The sequence below is a fragment of the Festucalex cinctus genome, chromosome 4 (genome assembly GCF_051991245.1).
Source record: "Festucalex cinctus isolate MCC-2025b chromosome 4, RoL_Fcin_1.0, whole genome shotgun sequence".
In the NCBI taxonomy this organism is placed as follows: domain Eukaryota; kingdom Metazoa; phylum Chordata; class Actinopteri; order Syngnathiformes; family Syngnathidae; genus Festucalex; species Festucalex cinctus.
In genome coordinates this window covers 3,399,378-3,426,160 of record NC_135414.1, presented here as the reverse complement: position 1 = coordinate 3,426,160, position 26,783 = coordinate 3,399,378, and the positions used below count along the sequence as shown (strand labels likewise).

General features: G+C 41.1%; 1 protein-coding gene and 1 long non-coding RNA gene across 2 annotated transcripts in view; one reads left to right on the top strand and one right to left on the bottom strand.

The window, feature by feature from the left end:
* The window catches only part of LOC144017033 (uncharacterized), a 168,441-nt gene that overhangs the window by 8,749 nt on the left and 132,909 nt on the right, over positions 1-26,783 (top strand). The gene's annotated exons all lie outside the window — the stretch shown is intronic.
* arnt2 (aryl-hydrocarbon receptor nuclear translocator 2) overlaps positions 4,509-26,783 on the bottom strand; it is a 485,407-nt gene continuing 463,132 nt past the window's right edge. Inside the window, exon 20 of the mRNA XM_077518278.1 lies at positions 4,509-7,403. Within this exon, the coding sequence (XP_077374404.1) occupies positions 7,387-7,403 (17 nt within the window). The 3' untranslated portion in view covers positions 4,509-7,386. The remainder of the gene's footprint in view (positions 7,404-26,783) is intronic.

The following is a 26,783-nucleotide window of genomic DNA, read 5'->3' as shown; positions in this document are numbered from 1 at the left end:
TGTCTGAGTGTCGGCTACTGGAGGCCCCTCTGGTGACCTCTGTTGGTGGGTCACTTCAGTGGGCATCCGGCCGTCGGTTAGTCATAAAGGCGGGTCTTTTGACGAGTCTTTTGACGATTTCAGGAGTGCCTTCCATATGCCGTCGGCAACTGCGTTGTGGTCAGTCTCGGAGTCGGCTTGGCGGTTCCGGGACTCACGGTAGGAATCGGTTGCTGGCGCGCGTTCGACTTTATCACGTTTTGGATGATAGCGCGAATCGGGCTTACCTTTAGCAAATTTGGAGCGCCGGCGGTCGTCAGCTTGCTTTTCTCCGTCCGATTTCTCGTCACGCGAGTAGTCGGTTTTGGAGCGCGGTTTCCGGTTTCGCGGGGCGCGGGACTGTTTTGACTTTTTTGATTTAGTCTGGTCTTCCCTCGGAGCAAAGGAGCAAGCTCCCTCCAGCTCTGAAGGAGGACCCACGTCCACTTTATAAATTCCTGCGTCGCCTACCTTGGGGGCGGATAATTTTAGCTTTGCATAGCCCCTAGCTGCTAAGTCACGTAGCTGCGAGCTATTCAGTGTCTCAGGACACAAAGCCAGTCCCAAATAGTGGTTAAGGTTTTGTTGGAGGTTTCGGACAAACAATGTTTTAAAACCAGGATCTTCCTCCATGTTGGGCTCGTTACGAGTCCCAAAGTAGGCATCGCGAAGACGACTATAGAAAGCCTGAGGAGACTCTTGCTTTCCCTGTTTGACGAACATGGCAACTTCCATGCCCGACAACCCAGGAGAACCGTCAAACTCGCGTGAGATGGCTTTGTGCAGTGCAAAGGGGTCAGACAACACATCAGCGGGCTGCCGTTCCAGCAGTCTGCTGACTGCTCGGCTGGACGTCATTTTGATCAAGTACAACTTATCTTCCACGGTTGCCATTGGGAACCTCTGGAGATGATAGTTGATGTCTTTCAAATACTCTGTTGTGTTGTGGGACCCCCCTGGTTTCGGTTCGAATTTGGTTATATTTCGAGCCAGCTTGTCCAAATCTTTCCAGGCCACGCCCATTTGTCCCTCCAACGGGGGAGTCGACATGGGTCCACGTTGGAAACTGTCATCACCTGATGGCCCGAAAGCGTGTGGGGAGGCGGCCATTGGAGGTGCCAGGCCTAAAGCGGCGGTGGTCACTGGCGGCGTCCTCCAGGCGGTTCCGGACTCAGGTGGCAGTTTGAGCTGTGGTGCTGTGGCTCTGGGATCAGGAGGTCTGTGTGGGGGTGGATCTCCCGGCCGGGAGGCTCCTCGGGAGACCTCATGCAACTGCTGCGCGCGTTGTAACTCATGTTTAATATGAGCTAACTCTGTCTCATATTCCTGCTGGCATTGTCGGAGGCGGGTAACCTCGGCTTCAGTCAATGCTAATTTGGTTCGCAGGTCATATGAGCGGTCCACTTCGGCATTACGTTCCTCCCTAAAGGTCTGTACCTGAACTTGGAGGCGCTTCACTTCATCGGTTGACTGAGCTAGCGACGAACTAACCCGAAAGTAATTAGCTTCTGCTAGCCGAAGTTGGTCTTTTGACGGTCGTTCAGTCAAGTCAGTCACCTCTGCTTTTAGTTTGTGAATTTCATTTGCCGCGGATCTCAGCAGTTTTTCTTGCTCTCGATTTGTCTCTTCGACGGTCGCGAGAGCTTGGGTTAACTCACCAATCTTTTGATGGGAGTCGGGAGTGAAAGCAGACTCATCTGCATCACTGCCCAGATTTTCGGCTAGCGCCGCATCTGCGCGGGCTTCTGCCTCATCCAGCTGCGCTTTAACGTCATCCAGCTGGGTCTCCATGACCTTCACTCGGTCGTGGGCGGCTTCAAGCTGTGCCGTGGCATCACGGCTCTGCTGTTGTGCCATGTCAAGTTGGTGTTTCACTTGACAGTCCTCGGCATCGCTCAGCTTCAAGTGTGCGGCAAGGTTCAAAGTCAGACATCCGAGCATTCGAATGAGTGACTTGTCCTTTGGGGCTTTGGTCTCAGCGTCACTCATGAGCTGCGCGAGGTTATCATTTAGCGTATTGATATCCGCATCCCTAATAGACTCAGCGTATCCAGGTAAGAAGTCCTTGGTCAGCTTCTGCACCAGTTGAGCCAAGGTATCTAGGTTCTCACAGGGGCTGGGAGTCTCTCGGAGTGATGCCATATTGTCAATAGCTTTTTAAACGATCACACTTGTACTAGCGTTTAATAGTTAGTTAATCAGCGTACGCAGTTAGCTAACTACCGCTATCAAGTATTATCGTCAACAATACACACTGGGTTCAAATTATCAAAAGGGGAATTGCCACAAAAGCAAAAGATTTGTAGTGGGCTATGCAACCCACAGCTTACACTATAGTTGGGAGAAATCAATTCCAGTTATCAAAACAAACAAAAACAAACGGCAACAAAAAATAGAATAATAAATAAAGCAAAATAAAATAAAATAAAATAAAATAATAATAATACTAACTTCAACTTGACTCACTCAGCAAAGAATAGCTTAAACGAGGGACAGGGTAACTCTAAAATGTTACAGCGGTCAATCCCAAAAGCTAAATCAAAAAAAAAAATTCAAACAAAAAAATTTTTTTTTTTGGAAGTCGAGTTAAAAGTTGAAATTAAAATTAAATTAAATAAACAATAAAACAGAAAAAGGGGGAAATAAACTTAAAAGGGGTTAATAGTCTTAGTCAAATGACTGGTTACAGTGTCAGTACAGTTTCATGCAAATGTCCTGTGGACGGGGTTTTTGGGACACAAAAACTGCAGAACTATACAGAAATATTAGAGCTGCCTCTCTAATAATAGCTCATTCGAACTCACACCTTCTTATTAACTAGACACAACCGAAAAACAAAAACAAAAGAACAAACAAAAACAACAAAGTTAAAAATAATTGATAAAAATGAGAAGAAAACAAATAAAAGGGAAGAAAATAATAATAATAGTACTAGGTCTACCAAACCAACTAAACAAACACAAAACCTGAAATTAAGTGGAATGTTAAGTCAAGAATATAGCTAGTTAGCCTAGTATGAAACTGGATAAAAGGGAATACGAAAAAAAAAGAGGAAAAAAAGAAAAACACAATAGTGTAAATAGTTCCTTTGTATTAATTTGACCCAGCAGTATGTTTTGTTGATGCACCCGTAATTACTCTCACGCTAGGCAGCGTAAAAGGCTAGAATGCGGTCAGCTATTACTATAATCCTTAAACGCAAACAGTCAATTAAGCCTACAACTGCGTTTAATCGGACGTGGATAAATTTTTTATTATCCTTGTGTACTAACGGTGACGACACTCACTAAGTACAACGCTCGACACGGAAAACAATTCAAAAAGCAATGTGAAGTGACATTGAATCAGAATTATCGCGGAGCAAGGACCACCGGCGTTAAAGCAGCAGTGGGGGGGTCAGTTGTCTATTGACAGCTCAAACGCTGTCTGACAGCTGACAACCTGCGAGACCCGCTCCCTTTCGGGGCGTCTACAGGCGTGGCTCAAACTCGCCAATGAGAAGGGAGGGGGAGGTACTCAACCACGCCTCCACGAGCCACACAGCTCTTCACAAGGACTATGGCGCCACCTTGTGGAAATGCGTACACGGTACAGGTAAGCAGCTAACGTCTTAGCGCTCTGTTAATCCGCTCGCCACGAGCTGAAACTTTGAGTCGGCGGCTACAAAAGCTCAGTCACGACTCAAACTTCTCCCACAAGCTAGGTGTAGGAGGAACACGGGGAAAGTGACTCGGACGTCGTTTACGTTGCTCGCGGTTAGCTACTCCGAAGCACGTAACTCGAGTCGGGTCAACGCGACGCACGTAGGCTGTCACGTGACTTCCCACAATTTCCGGAAACACAACAACACAAAGACAAACAACTTCAAATTCAGCCAGCTGAAATTTAAAAGTTGCACAACTCGAGTTCTATCACGTACGTTTTCAAATACAAGCCACTATTTTTTCAAACGGTGACCGGCTCTTACTTTTATTCCAACAATCAATCCCGTTACTCTCGTTTACTTATAGCACGTCACTCCGTGGTAACACACGCAAGATGGCGGCTAACCAGACGCTCGATTCAAAGCTGAAGGGGAAAGTCCAGTGCAGTTCTATGTAAGAAGCAATGTTTACCTTCTTACACAGAGACAAATGATTAGGTACACTACGTGAAATGTGTTTTACTTTTCACGTCCAAAGTTTTGTATTTTCGAGTGGATCTTCTTATGTTTTGTAGCCTCACACGGCCGGCACCATTATGTAGCGATAATTGGGTCGTCTTTTGGACGAATTAATAATCTGGACGTTACAGAGGTAAATTGTATTTACCTCAATAACCTCTGGGGCACCACGTTTGTTTTGCTTCGTATTAACAGGAGCAAACAACGACCAAAATCCTTCTTTTATCAGTCATTGATAATCTAAAGTCGCCACACTCGATATTCAGTGGTTCGTTGTACTAACAAAAGAATAATAATCCACTCGGAAACACAGATGACTTAGGCGGAATAAAGTTTATAAAACATGCATTTATTCACGATTGCTACACTACAGAATCAAAATACTGCCTATCTAACTATTCTACCGTCAGAAGAAAAGAAATAAAATAAAGCGAATGAAAATAAGGAAGGAATGCGAATGAATAAAGAAACAGGGAAAAGAGAAAATTTGACCTGCCAGATTTGTGAGGTTTCAAACGTAAGTGGCACACAGTGGATACGCCGAGGTAGAAATCAAGCGCACTTACGAGCCTTAGAGTTGCGTAGCAACCAACAGAAGTGGCGGCCTTTTTGACAAGGGGGAAAAAATAGTCAATGTTCGTTGAAAAAGGCAAGAAAAAAAAAATAAAAAGAAAAATTATTCCACAGGTGAGCACGGGGAAGCCGCAAAGGGGCCTGGCGTCGTTGCGCGGCTCGTGCCTTGATTGGTCGGCGATCCGGCGAGGTTGATCCTCGCCGAGGTTGGTTCTGCTGGGCAGCTGTCCGAGCTCAGGTGTTGCAGCTCGGTCAGTACGCGCCTGCGTACGGGGAAGGCCAGCCGTTGGAGGTGAGCTAGCACCGCGGCGGGGCACCACCGACTAGCAGTTGAGGTGCTGAGCGGCTGAGGTGCGCAACCTTGAGTCCGGAGTACGTTGCAAGTGTACCCCGGGGCCGCGAAGGTCGGGCGGGTAAGCACCGATAGTGGAACAAAAAAATATAAACAAAAAAACAAAAGAGTCTTTAGTCAGCGTTGCAGTTTGCACTTGCTTTGGCGTGGCGTGGCGCGAGGATCCGATCTCGTTAACGGATCCTGCCAGGAAAGAAAAAGCCACGTGGTTTGCAAGTTTCTTAGACAAAAGAGTTCGAGCAGCCTGGCTGGCCCACTTGCAAGTCGGGCCAGAGTTTTTGGAAGAGGCTTGTGAGAGCAGGAGGGCAAAAAAGAAGAGGCAAAAAAAAAAAAGAGAGCGGGCAGTGGTCTGCTCGTGTTTTATAGTCTCTGGGTGGGGCGAGCAGGTGAAGGCACACCCTTCTGTTCGCTCGCGCAGACTCTCAGAGGAAAATTATTAAAAAGATTAATAATTTGGCATTAAATTTGGTCAGTCTGGCAAATCAGTTTTCCCACACAACCCGTTTAACACACATTGTAATTAATGCATCATAAACTAACTTGTGAGGTAACTTCTACTTGTCTAATCTGACTGAACTGAGAGACATTGATTATCTTTCATTCTTTATGGAGTACACATGAAATAGGATGTTCATACACACAAAGATATAACATGAATCATTCGTAGTTCAGTTGTCTGTCAAGAATTATCATGATATAAATGTGTAAAATGCGGTTACTTATGTGAATTGTCACTAAGGATAGTTCCAAGTTTCGCCACTTGGAGGTGTTGTTGCTCCATCTAGACGTTCCAGGAAGGGCGAGGCGCCAGAGTATCCTTTTGTGATTGATAAGAAGTCATGAACATTCCTTTGATCGGTCATTTGTGTATTCCAAACCATTGGAGCCATTTGTTCGGGCTCCGAGCAGACTGCTTGAAATACACTCCTTCGGCAGACGCATGAATTCCTTTGTCACCTGGTCAGCGGCTTCAAAAGAGTTTTGTTGGTGGCAAGGACCACCTGTAGAGCTGACCAGGCTGGATCCTGTCTGGGCATTGGCATATTCATGCACTGCAGAGAATTTGCTTCAGGAGAAGCAAACTTAAAAAAAAAATTAGAGGGTGAAATGGACCTAGGCAATAGTTGTTACACTTGGCAAATAAGTGCATGCTGGTGTTATCGCAGTGTTGTGGATTGGAATTGAAGCGAGTAAACTTGATTAAGCTAAAATAAAACGGAGCGCGTCAGCAAGGTTTTAACTCCCCATGTCTTAGCCTGCCGTGGCGTCGCAAACAACTAAACGCCGCAATAGTATCCCTTACAATTCTTCAAACAAGAGGCACTGATTGACAAAGACATTACTCTCATAGTACTTCTCAACCCAAATACGCATGAGAATATAAAAAATTGTACAATAAAACATCCCTGATAAGTCAAGCACAACCTTCCTCACATTAACTTTAATTTAGGTTATGTAAAAATGTTCCAGTGAATTTAGCCCTCCTAATACTTAAACCTCCATTAAAATATAATAGTCAAGCAAAGCAATTTAAAAAAAAAATGTGAACACACAACCAATAAGTATTTATTGTCACAATTCACAAGTGTTACACAAAATAATAGGAGACATTTACACAATTTATACAGGTCTATAACACATGTATTGAACAAACTAACTAAATACCAATAGTTAAATATGTACTCACATTGCACAAAATAATTAAGAATTCACATTAAACACATGAAACAATAAACAGTGTGAAAATGACACCAATTGACATAAAAATCACAATATTTACAAAATATATTGATTTGAGAGCTCAAGCAAAAAGATGTGTTCTCTCCTATGTCTGTCAGAGACATCGTACAATCCATCAGGTAAAAGCTCCCACACTACAAAGTACTATGAGTAGGTCTTAATACTTCAAAATGATTCCAAAGTAAGTCAAGTAGTGAACAATGAAGAACACCAAATGGACAGTATTGAGGTTTTCCCTTTGAAAGCAGTTATGAAGTGCACTTTACCCCTTAGCTGAGTAACTGCCTGCCGTTACGTTTTCCTCGGATATCTGCTTAATTTATACACAGAATCTTTTTATAACCTTTTTATTTTTGTTATTTTATTTTTTTACTGGTGTTATGGACATCACTACACATAGCTAAACTTTACAAAGTAAGGTTGATGAGGTGATGAGGATGAGCAGCTTTTCTCCTGCTGCTGTCTGACAACGGTCAGCGATGATGTGCCAGAGGTTCCATGGGGCAGACGGACGTGTACTGCTACGCTCACAACCAGTTAGTCAGTCTTTGTCTCCATCTATAATACATGTCATCATAATTACCAGAGGAGATTGATCATATCTTGCTGTACATTTTCTTGGACACTTGACCTGATGCCGACACAAACATTAAAATCCCGGCGTCATAAAAAGCTCAGGGGCATATTCACTAAGAATGCGCTGCGTCCGGTAATAGCGCGAAATATTGCACCACAACTGCACCCGCAGTCTGCGCCCAGTTACCCACCTATTCACTAAGGATATTGCTCTAATCATATAACGGCGCAAACACGCCCACAAAACTGACAGCTTGGAGCAAATTTGCACCTGATTTACCACACATGGCAATGAATTTGCGCCAAGAACATGGTTGTTATAGTAAAAGTTGTGAGAAAGATGACATTATCAGAAAGCAAGGTTGGACCGAGAGTAAGTGTTTAGAACGCCATTAAGCTGTACACAGCAGAGAGGACGACAACGACGTCATTCATTCATAAAGTACAAATTATTGGTGCGATCGTTTTTTAAAAATATATTCTCAGAGGTTGGAGTGATCGTACAGTATGTATCTGGCACGTAAAAATGATCGTAAAATGATGCCTCCCCACCATTGCCAATCAGCCCGGGTTACGTTATGTGTCCTAAACTAACACGGAAATATCCCCCCCCCCCCCCCCCCCCCCTCTCTCTCTCCTCTGCGTGATCAGCCGCGCATGTTGTGCGGCAAATGGCATGCACTGCCGGAGATCGACGTGCGTCAGGTTAATACATGGTTTCCAAAAAGCGGTGTTGCTATTTGCGCTGGCGTTAGTGAATTAGACGCTGCATATCAATGAGTCTCATTTGCATTGGGGTGGGCATATTTTGCGTCAAATGTATGCAAATTACCTCATTTACATACGCGCAAATAACAACGGCGCGCCGTGACGCAATCTGTTCGGCAGAGCACTTAGTGACGGATTTCCCCATCTGCGCGTGTTTAGTGAATTAGGTGCTCCCTAATTGCTCCATTTTTGCCGGTTAACGCGGTGCAAAGGCGACGCAAACCTTTAGTGAATAGGCCCCTCAGATTTTAGCTTTTGCAATGACTTCATTAAAGACGTTATTATTAATAAATTGATTAAATTAATATAAATTAGAATCCTGCAGCCTCCTTTGGCACTGCTGACCCCAAAATTCTATACAGTGGATATAAAACGTTTACAGTCACATCTCTCTGTTCCAGGTTTTTGTAATATAAAAAATAAAACCAAAATAAAACATTTCAACTCAACTTTATTTATAGAGCGTTTTAAAAACAACCATAGCTGCATACTAAAAGTGCTGTAGATAAGCAAAAATCACACACCAAAACGACAGTGCAGCTATGAAGGGCCCTCACATACATGATTTCATGCATGATTAGAAAACACAAACCAGAATACTTATATTTGGCAAACAGTGCATAGCCACAGCAGCAGTGTTTGGGGAAATAAAGTTATGCTTTTACATTTCATCTGGAACATATTTAGATGAAGCATCCACATATTCAAGTCAATTGGATAAAATGTGTTGGCAGGGTTCTTGCAGGAATCACTAAGTTATATTTGAGACCTTTTTAGACCATTATGAGAATTTTTTTTTAGACCAAGTCATAGCAAGCTGGTGCTTCCACGTTTTTTGTTTTTTTTTTGTTTTTTTTTTCATACATTGCAACGAGCTGAGTGGCTATCGCCTGCTAGATCTTCCAACCAGCTGGAAAACTTGGTACTTTCAACCCAATTCTTGTTAAACTGACATTTACCCATTTTACAGAAACACGTCCACACTCCCCATTAGGGATGTCACGATAAGGGCAATATTGTGATATTGTGATATTAAAACTGCCACAATGTCGTCGTCATGTTCGCAATATTTAAACTCATTCACTGCCTTTGACAAGTATACTTGTCAATTGTATTTTTTAGAGCGGTGCTAAATGGGGGCGAATCTGAGCATGCTCCACTGTAAATATCAAACTTGGAAACAACTTTACTGATGCCCAACCACCGGTAGATGACATCATTGCCCCATTTTATAGGAAATAAACACAGTTTCAGAGTCCATGGGAGAAATGGCTGTATTTTGGCAAACCTACATTTTTCTGCTGTCAATTATAAAAGAACGGGACGGGACAAAAAGTAGGGAGTCTATTCTGTTATTTGGTAGATTCGGTTTATATATAATTATTGAATGTAATATCACGTGAGTATTGGAAATGTAAAAATTTTCTATAATGACTGGCAGTGAATGAGTTAAATGCAACACATCTGTTAAAAAAAAAAGTCAGGTTGATTTCCATTCGTGCAGTTCTAGCACCCTCTAGTGGCTAGTTTATTAGTGCAATTTAATTTTCATTAGGGATGTTTTGGCCTTCTATGTTTAAAATCTATGCTAATTGTCAGATGAAGAGGAACCTAATTTGCTTGTGAAGCGATCAATGTGTGCTTGCATTACCAAGTAAGTGCGTCAATATTGTTATTAGAGATTGTAGGTGGTTTATATGCATTGCTGTTATGTACAAAAGCACAATATTATGCTTTTTTTTTAGTATGAGCTCTCTTTTTTTACAATATTGTGATCTTTTTTAAATATCGCCAATGTCCCCACAATATTGTGATAATTATCATCATGACCTTCATTTTGTGATAATATCATATCGTGATGTTTGGATATCATTACATCCCTACTCCCCATTCTGACTAACTACATAAAGTAGGTGGAAACGAAAATTTGAAAGGTACGGTACACAGTAGTGGACACACTGAGCCACCTAATTATAATGCTACATTCACACTAAAATCCAAGGGAGTGTTCCGCCTCGCTTTACTCACTAGCGTTTCACTGCCGGTGTGTACACGGGCGCTTCATTTGCACACACCGAATCAAGGTGCTTTGCTTTCCTTCACTTATCACAGCCACTTCCCCTATGGCAAAACTCCGCTCAGAAAAATCAAGTTTCAACATTTCTTTGTATAATGCTTCAGCTAATGCAGGGTACTATGTTAATGTAGCACTAACTTTCCCAACTTCAACAGAACAATCAAATATTTTCATAACTCTTCTGATGAAACATTGACTTAAAACTAGTTGAATGGTACCTTTGCTATGGTCTGAGGGAGTCTGCATCATTTTTACTGGTACTAAGCAACTTTGAGGAGGTTGAGAGGAACACTGCCACACAAAAAAACTACAAATGTGCTGACTGCTTTATGGCATTCGTTACTTCATCCTTTCCCCATTCGTTACAAAGACGGAAGTCACGTTGAATGTCGATGCACACTTACTGCTTTCCTGGCAGGAGTTGCAAAACAACTGAAAGTTTTGTCTGATAAGACAAAAAAGAAAAAGGGAAGCTACCCGGCCAAAAAGGACAGTCAAGCATCAAACATTGGCCCGGCTTTCACTCACTCACTTTTTAGGTCGTATATGACCTAAAAAACAAAACAAAAAAACCCCCAAAATGACACAATGCACTTGTCCTCACGGGAAACGTGGTCTTCCTTCATGCATAACATTATCGGTTTTGTCCATACGGCGCCTCCATAAACAACATAAACTGAAAGTTCCTTAGTATTGCTTTAAGACTTTTTGGGTGGTGGCCATGCTAGAACCAGCACTGCTCCTATAACGCTAGTCTTGGGCCAATGCCTCACACATCAGAATTTGGTCAATTTTTTTTTAAATCAAGACTATTAATCGTCTGCATGTGTATATATTTTATTTTCATTTATGTATTTAACAAATGATTCACCAATCTCAAATTTTGAAAATCGCTTGCTTTCTTTGATGATTCAATGTCAATGATTGAACAAACATGCCGTTTTTGAGGATAACGACAACACGGCACATCACCAGAACTTGTCACTTCATCACCACAAGTACGACACCACTTGGTAAAATAAACAAACAAAAAAGATAGCTGTAATAATAAGAGAAACAAATAAGAGAATAAATAATGTAGTGATTCCAAATAAGTGATAAAGTAATTCAAAATTAGCAAAACATAACTCTAAAACACTGTATATTATATATTAAAGTGTTGATTTCACTGCGATTGGCTGGCAACCAGTTCAGGGTGTACCTTTCCTACTGCCCATAGCCAGTTGGGATAAGCTCCAGCACCCCCGCGGCCCTTGTAAGTAGTGAACGGTTAAGAAAATGGATGTATGTTGATTCCATCACATTTATTGATCACATTTCTCCGACCATTTGTATTTTTTCCGGTGTCCAGAGACCCAATAGTACAATACACAATAAAATGAATTTTAAAAACTAAATACGTAAATAAAGTAAAAGTGAAATATCTAGTGGCCATAAAAATCACATTCAAAATATGTGGTTGTACAAAATTTTTTTCGAGGCAAGTGCAAATAATTTAATTCAATACGAAAGTACCTCCTGTTTAACCGGTTTCCACACAAACTGAACATCTGAACAGTTGGTGGCACACTGTGTCACACCCACATAATTACGTATTTCATTGACAGCCGAAGAATAGAGCCGCGAAGAGCTCTTATAGCGTCATGTGCTAACTTCGAATCAAGCTGTTAATACAATGAATAAAGACAGATCATCAAACTCAATGTCCGCTACAGGCACAGACGGCGACCTACACCCAATTTAAAATTATTTGCGGTGATCGAAGGATTTTATCTATCGTGAGCCGAACGCAACAAGATAGATGCTATGCTAACCGCTACGAGCTACCCGCTTGCCTGAACTACACTGACTACAATACAAATGCATCCCCTCAAATGCACCCATTCGCTTTCGGTGTGGATGTTTCACCAGCACACAGACAGTAGAAACAAAAAAATAAATAAATAAATGTGGCTGTTGCGTTAACAGACACTTTTTTTTTTTTTCGACAGACAGTTCTCGGAATGGATGGAGTGGATATAAGAATTTATGATTTATGATGAAAAAAGGTAAATGCCCAGAGTGCTGTTCTTCCTACAGACCAATTGCGCTTCTGAATGTTGAACGGAAAATACTTTCTCAGGTATTGGCTGTACGTTTGGAAAGTGTATTGCCCACTTTGATCAATGAAGATCAGATGGGCTTTATAAAAGGAAGGAGCTCTCTTCGGCTAACGTCAGACGTCTTTTGAATGCATGCAGATTTTTGAACAACAATCTGTTGAAGGTCTTATTTTATCTTTAGACGCTGAAAAAGCGTTTGACCGAGTTGAGTGGCCATTTTTATTTTACATGTTGGAAAAATTTGGTTTTGGAGGAAATTTTATTAAGTGGGTGGAAATTTTGTATAAAGATTCTCAATCTGCAGTCGTGACTAACGGGCTTAAATCTAAATAGTTTCCTATATGTAGAGGCACGAGACAGGGCTGCCCCCTGTCACCTCTCTTGTTTGCACTGGCAATTGAGCCGTTGGCTGAAGCAATCAGAATGGAACCCACTATATACGGTCTTAAGATCGGAGACAGATGTCATAAGATAACTTTGTATGCTGATGATGTGCTCGTGTTTCTGTGCAACCCAAAGGCCTCAATTCCAGCTCTTATTGACGTTATTAATACATTTGGAAAATTTTCTGGATATAAGATTAATCTAAATAAAACTGAGGCCATGCCGATAGGGAGTCTTTCAACTGTGCCTGAGATTAGACCACCCTTCCCCTTCAAATGGTCACCTTCTGGATTCACTTATTTAGGTATTTACATTACCCCACTGTTTAGTCACTTGTATAGAGCCAATTTTGTCCCATTAATTAGTAAAATCAACCAAGATTTAGAACGCTGGACTTTACTACCTGTATCTTGGTTAGGAAGGATAGCCTTGATTAAAATGAATGTGTTGCCCAGGCTACTTTATTTCATTCGAATGGTCCCTATTTTGCTTTCCAAAAAAAGTCTTAAGGGATGTAAATAGCTGGCTTAGCTCTTTTATATGGAATAAACGTAAACCTAGAATGAAAATGGTGGTTTTGAAATTACCATGCTCTAAGGGCGGATTAGGTTTACCTAATATCAAAATTTATCAACCTTGTGCCCATCTGACCTTTATATCAGAGTGGATACAGGATAAGACGTCTTCTATTTGGCTGGATGTTGAAGCGTCCATGTCAATGTGTAAATTGTGGGAGCTATTATTTTTGAAAAATTTCAAGAATATTAAACACATGTGCTCCAATCCAATCTCGTTAAATGCGTTGAAGGCTTGGCGAGCTACCCGCCGTCTGGAAGGAAGGCTCAAATTGAAGTCTGTATTTATGCCTATAATTAACAACCCCGATTTTCTACCTGATGTGTCAGACTCGTCATATAAACGATGGTATGACAAGGGGCTGGTGAAGCTGGGAGATCTTTTTTCAAATAATATCTTAATGTCATTCGAAAAACTGATGAAAACTTATCAGCTCCCCAGGCATGATCTATTTCGTTGTTTTTTTTGTTTTTGTTTTTTACAAATTAGGCCCTATATTACAAAGGATACAACACTTGTTGATCACCCTGAGGTTTCACCCATTGAGAAAATATTGTTTCAATCCCCAGAGAAGGTGTCGATAAGTGTGTTTTATGATGTGATTTGTGACACATATTCTGGTAATACAGATGGGATCAGAAATATTTGGGAGAAGGAATTATCAGTGAATTTGGACGAAGAGACATGGGAAGACATTTGGAAATATATGAAAAAAATTTGTATTTGTACTCGAATGAAAGAAATCCAAGTTAAAATATTACATAGGGTACATATATCGCCAAACAGACGACACTTTTTCAACACATCTTTCTCACCTATGTGTCTTAAGTGTAAAACTGAAATAGGTACCTTAACTCACTGCCTGTGGTCTTGTTGTAAAATAAGGAAATATTGGTCTGATATATTGGGTGAAATGGATTTTTGGGGTAGATTTGGAAATGGATCCAGTTTGTTTGATCCTGGGTCTCCCAAGCAAACGTTTTTTTACGGCGGCCAATAAAAAGTTGTATAACATTCTTACTTTTGCTGCGAGAAAGAATATATTGTTACAGTGGATTAATGAGAAGAGCCCTTCGGTTACCGATTGGTGTGATGTAATAATGAAATTGATTACTCTGGAATATCTGACAAACATTCTACATCCCAAAGTGGACCAATTCAATAATGTATGGCACCCATTTTTGACTTATCTTGGACCTGAATACTCATTATCGATTATACAAGGTACCTCTTTAATTTTGGACTGTTTTGTTCTAGATGTGTATATTGAACCACTCCCTGAAGAAAGTTTTTATTTATCTGAGCTGTATTTTCATTACTTTTTTTTTGTTTTCTTTTTTTTTTTTTTTTTTTTTTTGAATTATTGTGCTAATTTTTATGCTTTGTGTATGTCGTATTCGTGGAATGTATGATGACACTTTTGAATGTTTGTGTTTGTATAAACACTATTGACAATTCAACAAATATATTGAGAAAAAAAAGACATTTAAGGTCTAAAACTTAAGTTTCTGAATTTTAGACTTTTTAAGACAACTCGGGCCACGTTGGGGTACTTGCACATCGGGTTACTGTTATATAGGACAAGGACTGTCTAAAATTCAGGAAGCAGAGTCTTGCGATTCTGAGGTGGGCTCTCCTATCTCTGGGTTCGAAATCACTGAGGTGGTTGAAAAGCTCCTCAGTGGCAGGGCCCCGGGGGTGGATGTGACAGGAGGATTAACACTTGAATTACGTTCGCCGGGAAGATAGCGTCACCATACGTCCACACTTTCTCATCGCTTCCCCACGATTCACGTAGGTCACCTATTTTGGTTTCTAAACGGCGTATTTCACCAAAAGCTTTGTTCATTTTCAGGCCTGTAGATATTTATCAATGCGGAACCTTCCAAATGAGGTTCCAGCCAAGTTCTCTTTGGAAACTCAAGTTTCAACGCCTGTCCCCTCTCACATGACATCTTTAAACTTCCAGCGGCACCTACAAAATAAAGACATTTAAGACATAAAATTTAAGTTTCTGAATTGTAGACATTTTAAGACTTTTTTATTATTATTATTTTTTTTTTATATACCCACCAGGAACCTTAAACAGGGACCTCGTAGCGATCGTGACTCGGGCCCCAAAAAATTGTTTGAAGAGATGTTTTAAAAATGAACCAAAGAAGGGGGCTTGCCTAACACTCAGTGGGCGGTCTTTCCAAAGAGAGGGACCCCTCTGAGCCTCCGTTTAGACCTCAGTACCTGCAATAAAGGCTGGTCCGCTGACCTCAGAAACCGGGCAGGTGCGTAGTAGTGGAGAGCTTTTTCAGGTAGGCGAGGCCATTTAAAAATTTTAAAGTATGAACTATAAAGTGAACAGTGAGCCATTGAAGGGAGGCCAGAATTGCAGTTATGTGCTCCCTCCTACAAGCTCCTGTTCGGAGACGAGCTGCAGCATTTTGGACCAACCGCTTGCTAACTCCAAGTGCATTAATCCAGCCGACATGTAATGAAGGCATGTCTTACTGTTTTCGAAGTGCTGTTGTAAAAGGAGAGGTTTTACTTTTAAGTAGGAATGTCCCCATCACACTTTTTTGGACCCAAGTCCAAGTCACCTCATTTTGAGATCGGCCGATTCCGAGTCCTGACACGATACTTTGGCATTTTATTAAGTAGGAAAAAAATGTTATTTATTTATTTACTTATTTATTTAGATACCGTATTTATTTATTTATTTTAACAAAACTACCTCAACACCTTTTATATGGTGAGTGGAGCAGTGGTTTAACTAAGTAAAACATCCCCAATTATTACCACCCTCCCTTTATTTTGGGTGGGGAGGGGGCACATCTACGAGTTACTCAAAGGTCTATTATTAACCAGGATATTAATTTTTCACAAGAGCTTTATTTTTGAGAACCTACTGCAGCCGTTTTAAAAGCATGCTACTTAGCACATCTTGATGGGCTAACCAAATGTTTTACTTTAGGAAGAAAAAAAAATACAGTGTATATGTGCATGAAACAATCCACCTTAACAACAAACAAAAGGCTGCATTTGAAGAGCAAGCAAGCAAAATGTATTTAATCTTACCATATGCTCACTTTCGGTCTGGACTCACACCAGGCTAGACTGCGGGCTGGGCGGTATTTGGCGACCCCGCAAAAGGACGTCCGACCATCCAGATTCGCGTGGCTAGGCTAGGAGAGGCGCCGGATTCTTTTCGCCGGTGCAGGCGACGCAGCTGAATCTGTGGGAAGGGCCCGAAGCACAACCGTAGCACATCCAGAATCACCAGCGCCTAATATGCGGCAGGGCTGCCCGTCAGTGAAGTGAGGCACATCAGCGGGGAAGTGAGCAACACATCTACTGTACACGGTACAAGTCGCACAGTTTCCGCTTTCCACATTAAAGATGATAATAACTGATAATATCTCGGCGATATTTCCTTGTTTAGTCCTGCTGCTCGATGGCATTAGTGGTGTCACTGTAGCAAAGTGACGCCATGCCGCAGGCTAAGCTGTGTAGGAAAATGAAGTCTCACTCTGTGCCACTGCGCAATTTTGGATATAATAAAAAGTTTTAAAAATAACCTTATGAGAGTCTTGATTGGGAGACAACGTCCAATTCCGATCGAGTCAGCAACCACGTGATCGGGCCCGATTTCCGATCACGTGATCGGATTAGGACATCCCTACTTTTAAGCAAGCTCTTGAAGATGTACAAAAAAAAAAAAAAAAAAAAATGGATTTGACAACAGCACCAATTTGACAGTTTAATTTAAAATCATTGTCCAACTGAAAACCCATATTTGAGACTCTTGACTTTAAATGAGACACTACGGGGCCAAAGTCAACAGGGTGGGGAATTGGAATAAGCACAATAACCTATTTTCTTTTTATTGAAAACTAAGAAGTTTCAACGGCATCCAGGCTTTTATTTCCTCTAGACAGGACAAAAGTGGCTTTTTGAAGAAAGAGTTCTTTTTGTTTAGTGAGACATACATCTCACTGTCATCCCCATAGCAGTTAAAAGAAAAATGGATCCCAGGGGCAGCAAATAGAATGAAAACAGCTTATGTAACACCATACGACAGTGGGGCAGAGTGGGTACAGCAACCAAGGCTCACGGAAAAGTTCAGCCTGCCAAGTAGGATCTAAACCACTCGAGAACACTACCACTAATGCCCACCTGGTGCTGCAAATGAGCCAAAAGAATGCAATGGTCCACCATACCAAATGTTGTCAGGTCCAGCAGAACAAGACACACATTGTGCCCAGTTTTATTGACCAGGAAGATGTACCATATTTTCCGCACTATAAGGCGCACCTAAAAGCCTTCAATTTTTTCAAAAGTTGACCATGCGCCTTATAATCCGGTGCGCCTTATATATGGATCAATATTGAGCCGCAACAGGTCTCGCTGTCAAGACGCTATTGGTGATCCTGCACGATCGGTGATGATGCGCAGAAGATGCCGCCATCTTGGATCGCTAGCTAATACTAATACTTTACTTCAGAGAAAATATTAAAACAGCTGTTTATTCATTTTGGGAGTGAATGGAGTTGTCAGAAAGCTGGTTTGTAATCTATTAATAAAGTTTGACTGACCAAGCAGACTGTTTTGTTGACATTCCCTTTAGCGCAGCACCATCTAATGGATGCATAATGTAACCACAGCCTTATATATTGAAAAAGTTTTAAAATATTCATTGAAGGTGCGCCTTATAATGCGGTGCGCCTTATACATGGAATAAGTTTTGACGTCTGTCATTCATTGAAGGTGTGCCTTATAATGCGGCGCGCCTTATAGTGCGGAGGAAAAAAACTTGTAGCAGAGCTGATGTTGTGCTGTGCAGCATCTTAAACCTAATTGGAAAACCTACATCACGTTACTTTCATCCAAAAAAAGATTGAACTACTTTTTCCAGATTTATTTTTTTAAAGAATATAAATATAAAAGGCAAGTTTGACCACACACCTTGATCAAGACCAGGTTTCTTGGCAGAGGTAACAATATGTTTAATGTGTTGGGGAAATACACCAGAATACAGACTGCAGTTGATAATGGCCAAAACTGATTGACCAATACTTGGGAGGACCTCCTTAGAGAAATGAAGAGTAACAGTCATTACGTGAGGCGGATGGTGTAATCTGGCAAACCACATATTTTAAAAACAGCTTTGAAAGAATTTGAGAAAAAAACACTATTAATGTGACCTTTAACCTGTACAACTCAATTTAAAAACAACAACAACAACATGAATGTTTCTGAAATGGGAATCTGGATTTAGTGGATTTATTATGCGTTCAGAATTTACCAGTCACATTCAAACTCGTGTTTAATGGGAGTCAGCACACACCTGACACCATTTAAAGAGCATCTGATTATCTCCAAATAAGGTTCAGCTGTTGCAGTCAGCTTTTCCTGACATTCTTTTTGCTTTCTGGAATAAGCCTGAATTTTTTGCTGACACAGACTGGTTTTTGGAATTATTAATAATTGCCTCCACCTTGGCTAAGGCACTAGTTCCAATGGAAGAAAAACAGTCCTATGTTACAGCATAATACCTTGACCACCAATCTTTACTGAAAGAATGGTATTCTTTTGGTGATGAGCAATGTGTTGTCGTCAAACATACCTTTTTGGAATTACGGCGAAAAAGTTCAATCTTGGTCTCATCAGACCAAAACACGTTTGTAAGAATTCACGTGTGTTTTTGTGATTTTTTTTCTGGGCTTAGATGTTATTTTTTTCCCTTAAGATAAGGCTCCATCTTGCCAATGTACGCCATGGCCCAGACATACAGTATGAGGAACACTGGAGATTGCTGTCACATGTACTGAACATCCAGTACTTGCCAGAAACTCCTGCAGCTCCTTAAATGTTGCTGGCCGAATCCCTGATGTTTTTTATTCTTCTCTTCTTATTAGCTTTGGAGGAACGTCCATTACTTGGTAATGTCCCAGTTGTGCCGTATTTTATCCAATTAATGATGACTGTGGTTGTGTCCAAATTCAGAAGGCTGGGTCCTCCGAAGAGCGAATTTGTCGGCTGCATGACGTCACTCCCGGTGCAACTCAACAGCATGCACGGACTTACATATGAATGGATTGTCAATGCTGCTTATCGGTAACGCGTTGACTGACAGTCCATTAATGTGTAAGTCTGTGCGTGCCGCCGAGTCGCGGCGGGAGTGACGTCATGCAGCCGACGAATTTGCCCTTCGGAGGACCAAGCCTTGTGAATTTGGACACAGGCACAGTTTAATTCTGAATGCAGGCACATCCTAGATATTAGATTTCATTTTTAGTTGTTAGTGTGCTGTACAGGTTATAGATTACAAGATGGCATCGACGCGATAAGCCGCCTCTGTGATGAACTCTTAAGTATTGCCTTTGTTTTTGTAATTTTTGCGCACTTTTACAGGGCTCCTACAGGCTCCTTCAAGTTAAATTTAAAACCTATTTAAGAGCTATTTAAGACCATTTACTCAAAAAATGTAATACCTTTTTCACAGCCTTATTGGCAAAGAAAAACATTTGTGAATATGCCATAAATTATTTCTCGAATGTGTAAATGTCAAATGTGTGCAAGATGTAAGAATGCAAGCATATTGAGTAGGCTACTAATGCGACACCACCACAGCGCAGACACGGACCACAGATTGTATTGCAATAATGTGGCATCTTGTTTCTCAATAACTGTAAAAGCGATGTCAGGCTAGGACAAGGGTGAGCTGAACACTGATAACGAGCATGCCAACTATGTGCTCGGAGCGTGTACAAATGAAAGGAGTTTACTCAACAACAACAACTCATCAACAACTACTTCATTTAGGGAGGGCTTAAGAACATTTTAAGTAGGCTTGAGCCAATGCCTCCAAGTCTTTCCGTCTCGTTGCCTTGGACATATTTTAAATCACTTTTGGGGTACCATGGCTCAGGGTCATGACAGCTTTCGGTGAAGCATGTTTCTGAAGTGGAGGCAAGAGATATCCTGTCAACCAGTCCCAGTCATGTCTTTTTCAAAACCTGCTGTGAGAGATATGTTGGCGGCGAAAACAGTCAATTTCAATAAAAATAGGGGACTGAATGATTTATTTTATTTTATTTTATTTTTTAAGCACAGGGGCATGCTGATATTTCTTGATTGCACAGAGAAAGTTGTGGCGCTTAAGAAATCAGATGTCATTACTCAAATAGACATTCAATAGACATTCGGAAGAAACATTAATGTTCATAAATATTATTAAAAAAGATTGAGAACATTGGCTTATTTTTTCCTTTTTTTGTGGAATACTTGATGTGGCCCAGACACACCCAGACTCTTTCTCCAGTGGCCCCAACATACTGTAAGTTGAGTTTGAGACCCTAGCTGCTCAAGCACTAGTGCAGCATTGCACATTTGTTGTATCATATTTTTTTTTACCAGCAATATATTTATTGACATTTTTCAAATAAAAAAAAAGAAACAACAGCTTTCAACAACTTGCAAAAAAAAATAATAATAATTATTATTCTCATGACATAGAAATTGTCCAGACTATCTCAGAGTATTGTCCAACATCAAGATTGTCCTTGATTGTATCTTAGAAAATTAACATTACATACATAAAAAGGGGCACAACAAATGACAAATACTGAGTACAAAATTACATGAAAACAAACAAACCCCACCCCCAAAAAAATAAAATAAAAATACACACACATACAGGTCTAACTTGTCATCTTCAGCCCAAGTTACTTAACGATTATGTCAGATCGAGAAGAACAAACTCAAATTCACAGTACAGTACACAACCAGTTTCATGCATATTACATACATTAAATTTCAACAGAAAAAGTATTTATTTAATGGACTGCAGAGGACCACCAAAAAAAATCACACCTCATTAGGCTCATTGGCATACCTGAGATCCACACTCTCCAGATAGTGCATAAATGGGCCCCAAATACTTTGAAACAATGACAGTTTCCCTTTAATAATGTAGGTTATTTTCTCCATGGGTAAAGTTGTGGACAGTTCCTTAATCCAGTCGATGAACTTTGGTTTACTTGTCCTCCTCCATGAGAGTGCTATGACTCTTTTTGCAAGCAAAAAACATAAATCCAAAGCAGTTATTATTTTCCCAGACATCTGATGGTCATCAGGATATAATCCTAAAACAAACACCTTAGGTTCAAGAACTAGTTTCACATTCAATATGCTTTCTAAGGCTTGTTTGACCTCTTGCCAAAAGTGTTGAACTTTATTACATTTCCATACACAGTGAAAGAATGTCCCCTTTTCCGTCCCACACCTGAAACACCAATCAGGGATGGCACCATTATACTTATTAAGCTTTTCTGGTGTCATATATGTCCTCATTAACCAATTATACTGAAGTAATTTAAGTCGGGTATTGGCAGTCTTCATTTGTGCTTTAGCACATGCCTTTCCCCAATCCTCTGGAGAAAAGCTCCCCTGTAAATCTTCCCTCCAGGCATTAAGTTTCTGTACAGAGGACTCAGAAGATCTTGCTTCCAACATTCTGTACAACTTGGAGATGATTCCCTTTCCATAGCAATCCTTTTTCATTTCTATTTCTAAATTAGACAACTTGTGAATCAACATGCATTGATTTTGAGCCGATCTGATAAAGTTTCTCACCTGAAGATATTTAAATAGATGCTTGCGAGGAACATCATACTTGGCAATCAACTCATCAAATGACATCAGAGTTCCACCTTCCGGACCCAAGAGATCCCCTACAGTCCAAACCTTTTTCAGCCCAAATCCTAAACCCAGGATCGGCTCTGCCTGGAGGGAAGAAAGAATTGCCCCATATCGGACTAAAGCGTGATAAGGAGGACCATTCACCCATGTATTTTTGTACCTGATACCAAATTGTAATCATATGTTTAACGATAGGATTCTTTGTCTTATTTTTTAGCATTCTAACTTTTGATGAGTACAAGTACTGAGGAAGAGGGAGGGGGACAGAGCAGGATTCAATATACATCCAGAGTGGGAAACATTTATCTGTAAAATAAAACATCACAGTCCGTAATTGTGCTGCCCAGTAATACCATATAGGGTTAGGGCACTTGAGGCCGCCTCTATCATATGGTAAGTACAAGAGTGACAGACGTAACCTTGGTCTTCTATTATTCCACAAAAAGTGAACAAAAATGCTCTTTAAGTGTGGAAATAGATTGGTGGCAATGGGATGTTTTGAAACAAATATATAAGTTTAGGCATTATGTTTGTTTTGAGAACATTAATTCTTGCTATAAGTGATAAGGGCAAAGAATTCCATCTAAGGAAGTAATAGAATCAATCATGGGGGTATAATTAACCATAGCTATCTCTTTTCTACATGGAACGATCTTAATGCCCAAATATGAAAACCACTCTACCTTTTTAAATGGGAAAGAATTTTCAGCCATCATCCTTTCTTCTGTGTTAAGTAACATTAGAGAAGATTTTTCTTTATTTACTTTACACCCTGATATCCTTCCAAACATGTTAATTAGATCTAACAAGGCTGGGATAGATTTCTCCAGTTCCCTTAGAAAAAGGATAACATCATCAGCAAATAAGGAGATTTTATGTTCCTGTTGGCCTATACATAAACCAGTTATAGATTTATGAAACCGCACTGCGATGGCAAACGGTTCGATCGCTAAAATGAATAATAAGGGAGACAAAGGACAACCTTGCCTACATCCCCGTTTAATTTGAAATGGTTCAGAAATGACTCCATTTGTCACTATTTCAGCATATGGTTCATTGTAAATAAGTTCTACCCACCGACAGAAAACATCCCCACAACCAAATCTTTTTAAAATTTCAAATAAATAGTGCCATTCAACTCTATCGAAGGCTTTCTCAGCATCCAATGATAGTAGAGCAGTGTCTGTTTTCCCTTCCCAATTATGTAAAACATTCAGTACTCGTCTCACATTGTGAAATCCCTGTCTGCGTACAATAAAGCCATTCTGATCATCTGCTATAATGTCAGGTAATATTCACTCCAGTCTCCGAGCCAGAACTTTACAAAGTATTTTTAAGTCCACATTAAGGAGGCTTATTGGTCTGAGATTTCCGCATTCAGTGCATGGTTTACCAGGTTTGGGTAATAGAGTTATCAACGCTCCTCTCAATGAAACAGGAAGAATTCCCTTTTTAAATGAGTCAGAAAACATGTCTAGAAGAGGGCTAAGGATTTTATTTTTAAATTTTGTATATATTTCCAACGAAATTCCATCTGGGCCTGGAGCCTTGCCTACTTTCATACGGTCTATTGCTTCGGATAATTCCTCCTTTGTTATAGGAGCATCCAAATCTGCACTCGACATTCCTGGAATCTTGGGTATTAAAAGGGAGTCCAGAAAGACAGTTTGTTCATGTCCCATATGTGTCGTGTCTGAGCTATACAATTTTTCAAAAAAAAGCTGAAACGTTTTATTAATTCCTAAAGGGTCAACCATCATCTGTCCATCACTGTTTTTAACTGAGGCAATAAATTTCTCGTTCTGTAATTGTCGAAGACGCCAGGCCAGTAATTTCCCAGACTTTTCCCCTTGGTCGTAAAATGTTTGTTTAAGACGTAGGAGACGGGAAGCTGCTTTAGAGGCGGAGAGTTCATTATATTGCGTTCTCAGTAACAGAAGTTTTCGATGGACCTCTGGACATAACGTTTGAAAATATTCCCCTTCAAGGGTCGCAATCTCAGCTTCCAGCTTTTTTGTTTCATGCCAAGTCTGTTTTGCCCTATGGCTAGTAAAACTAATTATCTGACCCTTAAGTAAGCTTTAAAAGCTTCCCACCTTACAGAGGGTGACGTTTCGTCCGTATTGGTTTCAAAAAATGTATCAATTCGAGTATCCATAAACGGTACAAATTCTGGGTCCAGAAGCCACTTTTGTTTAAACCTCCACCTTGGAGGATCTCTCTGCAACCTTAAATCTTCATATATTAATGAATTTGGTGCATGGTCAGATATTAAGATGCTTTCATACTGAGAATCCTTTATTTTATGACTCAGATCTCCGGAGACTAGAAAATAGTCAATGCGTGAATATGATTTATAGGTACTCGAGTAGCAGGAGCATTTCAAACCTTTGGGATTTCCATCCCTCAAAATATCCCTCAAGTTAAGTTCCTTCATAAAGTTATTTATAGTTTGTCTGCTCCTACAGTGGGTGTTATCAATACCTGTGCTTCTATCCAATTCTGGGTTTAATGTGCAATTAAAATCCCCAGCTATAATATGGCTACCGGGTAGAGATGAAACTGTAAGGAAAAGATTTTGAAAGAATTTTGGATCATCAACATTCGGGGCGTAAATATTTCTAATGTTTATTTTCTCACTAATAAGTGTGCCTTGTAGAATAATAAATCTTCCACCCTTATCTTTAATAACCCGACTCACATGAAAGGGTATAGATTTATGAATCAAAACCATAACCCCTCTTGCCTGTGAAGTAAATGGTGATGAATATATATTACCCTGCCACCTCCTCCTAATCCTTGTTTCTTGGTTTGAAAATAGGTGAGTCTCCTGGAGCAACACAATATCAGAACGTAAAGATTTCACCCTAGTCATCACTTGTTTTACCTTTTTAAATTTTTGTAATCCTCTGCAGTTCCAAGACAAAATTTTAATCGTTAAACCACCAGTCATGTTGTGCAACAAAAAGTGGGTATGTTTGTACGGTGAAATATTTAGTAGACCTGAAAACAAAAACAAAAAACACATGGGCAGTAAAACCAATACCCATAACAATAATAAACACTGAAACTCCCTTAAAAAAAATTAAACTTCGTACCTACTTCCCTCCCCCAAGATGTACTACCACCTATCTAATGGCTAAAGGCTGTTCCACATAAAGTGAGGAGCAACCAACTATACCTAAATACTATACGTACTTCCTTCGCTACATCGACAGAGAAAAAACAACAACTCGTCTTTAAGTAAAAAAAGAAAAAAAAAGCCACAATTACAGGAACCACATTTACAGCGTAATAATCATCTGACCTCACTCCGGTCCACTTTTTACCTTCAATGTCTTCACAAAGTCCTCTGCTTCAGCCAGCTGGTTAAAGATGCGGGACTTTCCGTTGTGCGTCACCAGCAGTCGAGCGAGAGGAATCATGCCGTACCTAATCCCCATGACTCGTAGTTGTTGTCTCACGGCGTCAAACTCCTTCTGCTTTTTGTGGACGCTGGCCGCGAGGTCATTGTAGAATCTCACTGGGTGGTTCTTGTAGAGAATCTGTCCCTTCGCCCTGGCGGCTCTCATCACCATCACTTTATCCTTGTAATTCAAAAACTTCATGATGAGAGTCCTTGGTGTAGCATTGCTTGAAGTATTCCTCCGACCGATGCGATGGGCTCTTTCCAGTGTCAAAGCAGTGCGAAGCGGCGCCAGATTCAAAGCCTCCGGGAGCCAATTCTCCAGAAACGCGCACGCATCCTCCCCTTCCGAGCTCTCGGGCAGGTTAACCAGTCTCAGATTAGAGCGGCGTGACCTCGCCTCCAAATCGAGCATTTTTTCCTCAAGACTTTTATTTTTATTCTCCAGCGTGTGCACCTGTGCTTGTAGTGTGGCAATGTCATCCTCTGCAGTCGATATCCGGGTCTCCGCTTCGCCGATCCTGTCTGCGCAATCACGTATATCTTTCTTCATTGTCTCGATCGCTGCCAAGATGCCATCCAGCTTGGAGGAGAAATCAGATTTCAAACTAGCAATTGCAGCCAGTATTGCGCCGGCGTTACCGGCCGTATTTCCCTCTTGGGGTTGCTCGATGTTCTCCTCCTCCTCCATTCTCTCGCACGTGTCCATGTTAGCTTCGCCGCTAGCCCCGGAGCTAACTTTCAAAGAGAAGTCAGACAACTTGGACTGCGTCGTCTTACTGGAACTTTTGCTGGGTTTCTTTTGAGAGAGTGGCATCTCAACTGACACTCACACATAGTGTAGAGTCAAATTCACCGAGTATGTTTAAGGATTCTGAAGGAAGGTAGCGGAGCGAAAGCGAGCACGTCCTCTCAGCAAGCCGCCATTACCGGAAGTCCTGTTGTATCATATTTACTGCACTAGGGATGTAACGGGCGGCACGGTGGCTGACTGGTTAGCACGTCGCCTCCCAGTTCTGAGGACTCCGGTTCGAGTCCAGGCTTCAGCCATTCCTGGGTGGAGTTTGCATGTTCTCCCCGTGCCTGCGTGGGTCTTCTCCGGGTACTCCGGTCTCCTCTCACATTCCAAAGACATGCATGGCAGGTTAATTGGGCGCTCCGAATTGTCCCTAGGTGTGCTTGTGAGTGTGGATGGTTGTTCGTCTCTGTGTGCCCTGCGATTGGCTGGCAACCAGTTCAGGGTGTACCCCGCCTATTGCCCAGAGCCAGCTGAGATAGGCGCCAGCACCCCCCGCGACCCTTGTGAGGAATAAGCGGTCAAGAAAATGGATGGATGGATAGGGATGTAACGATAA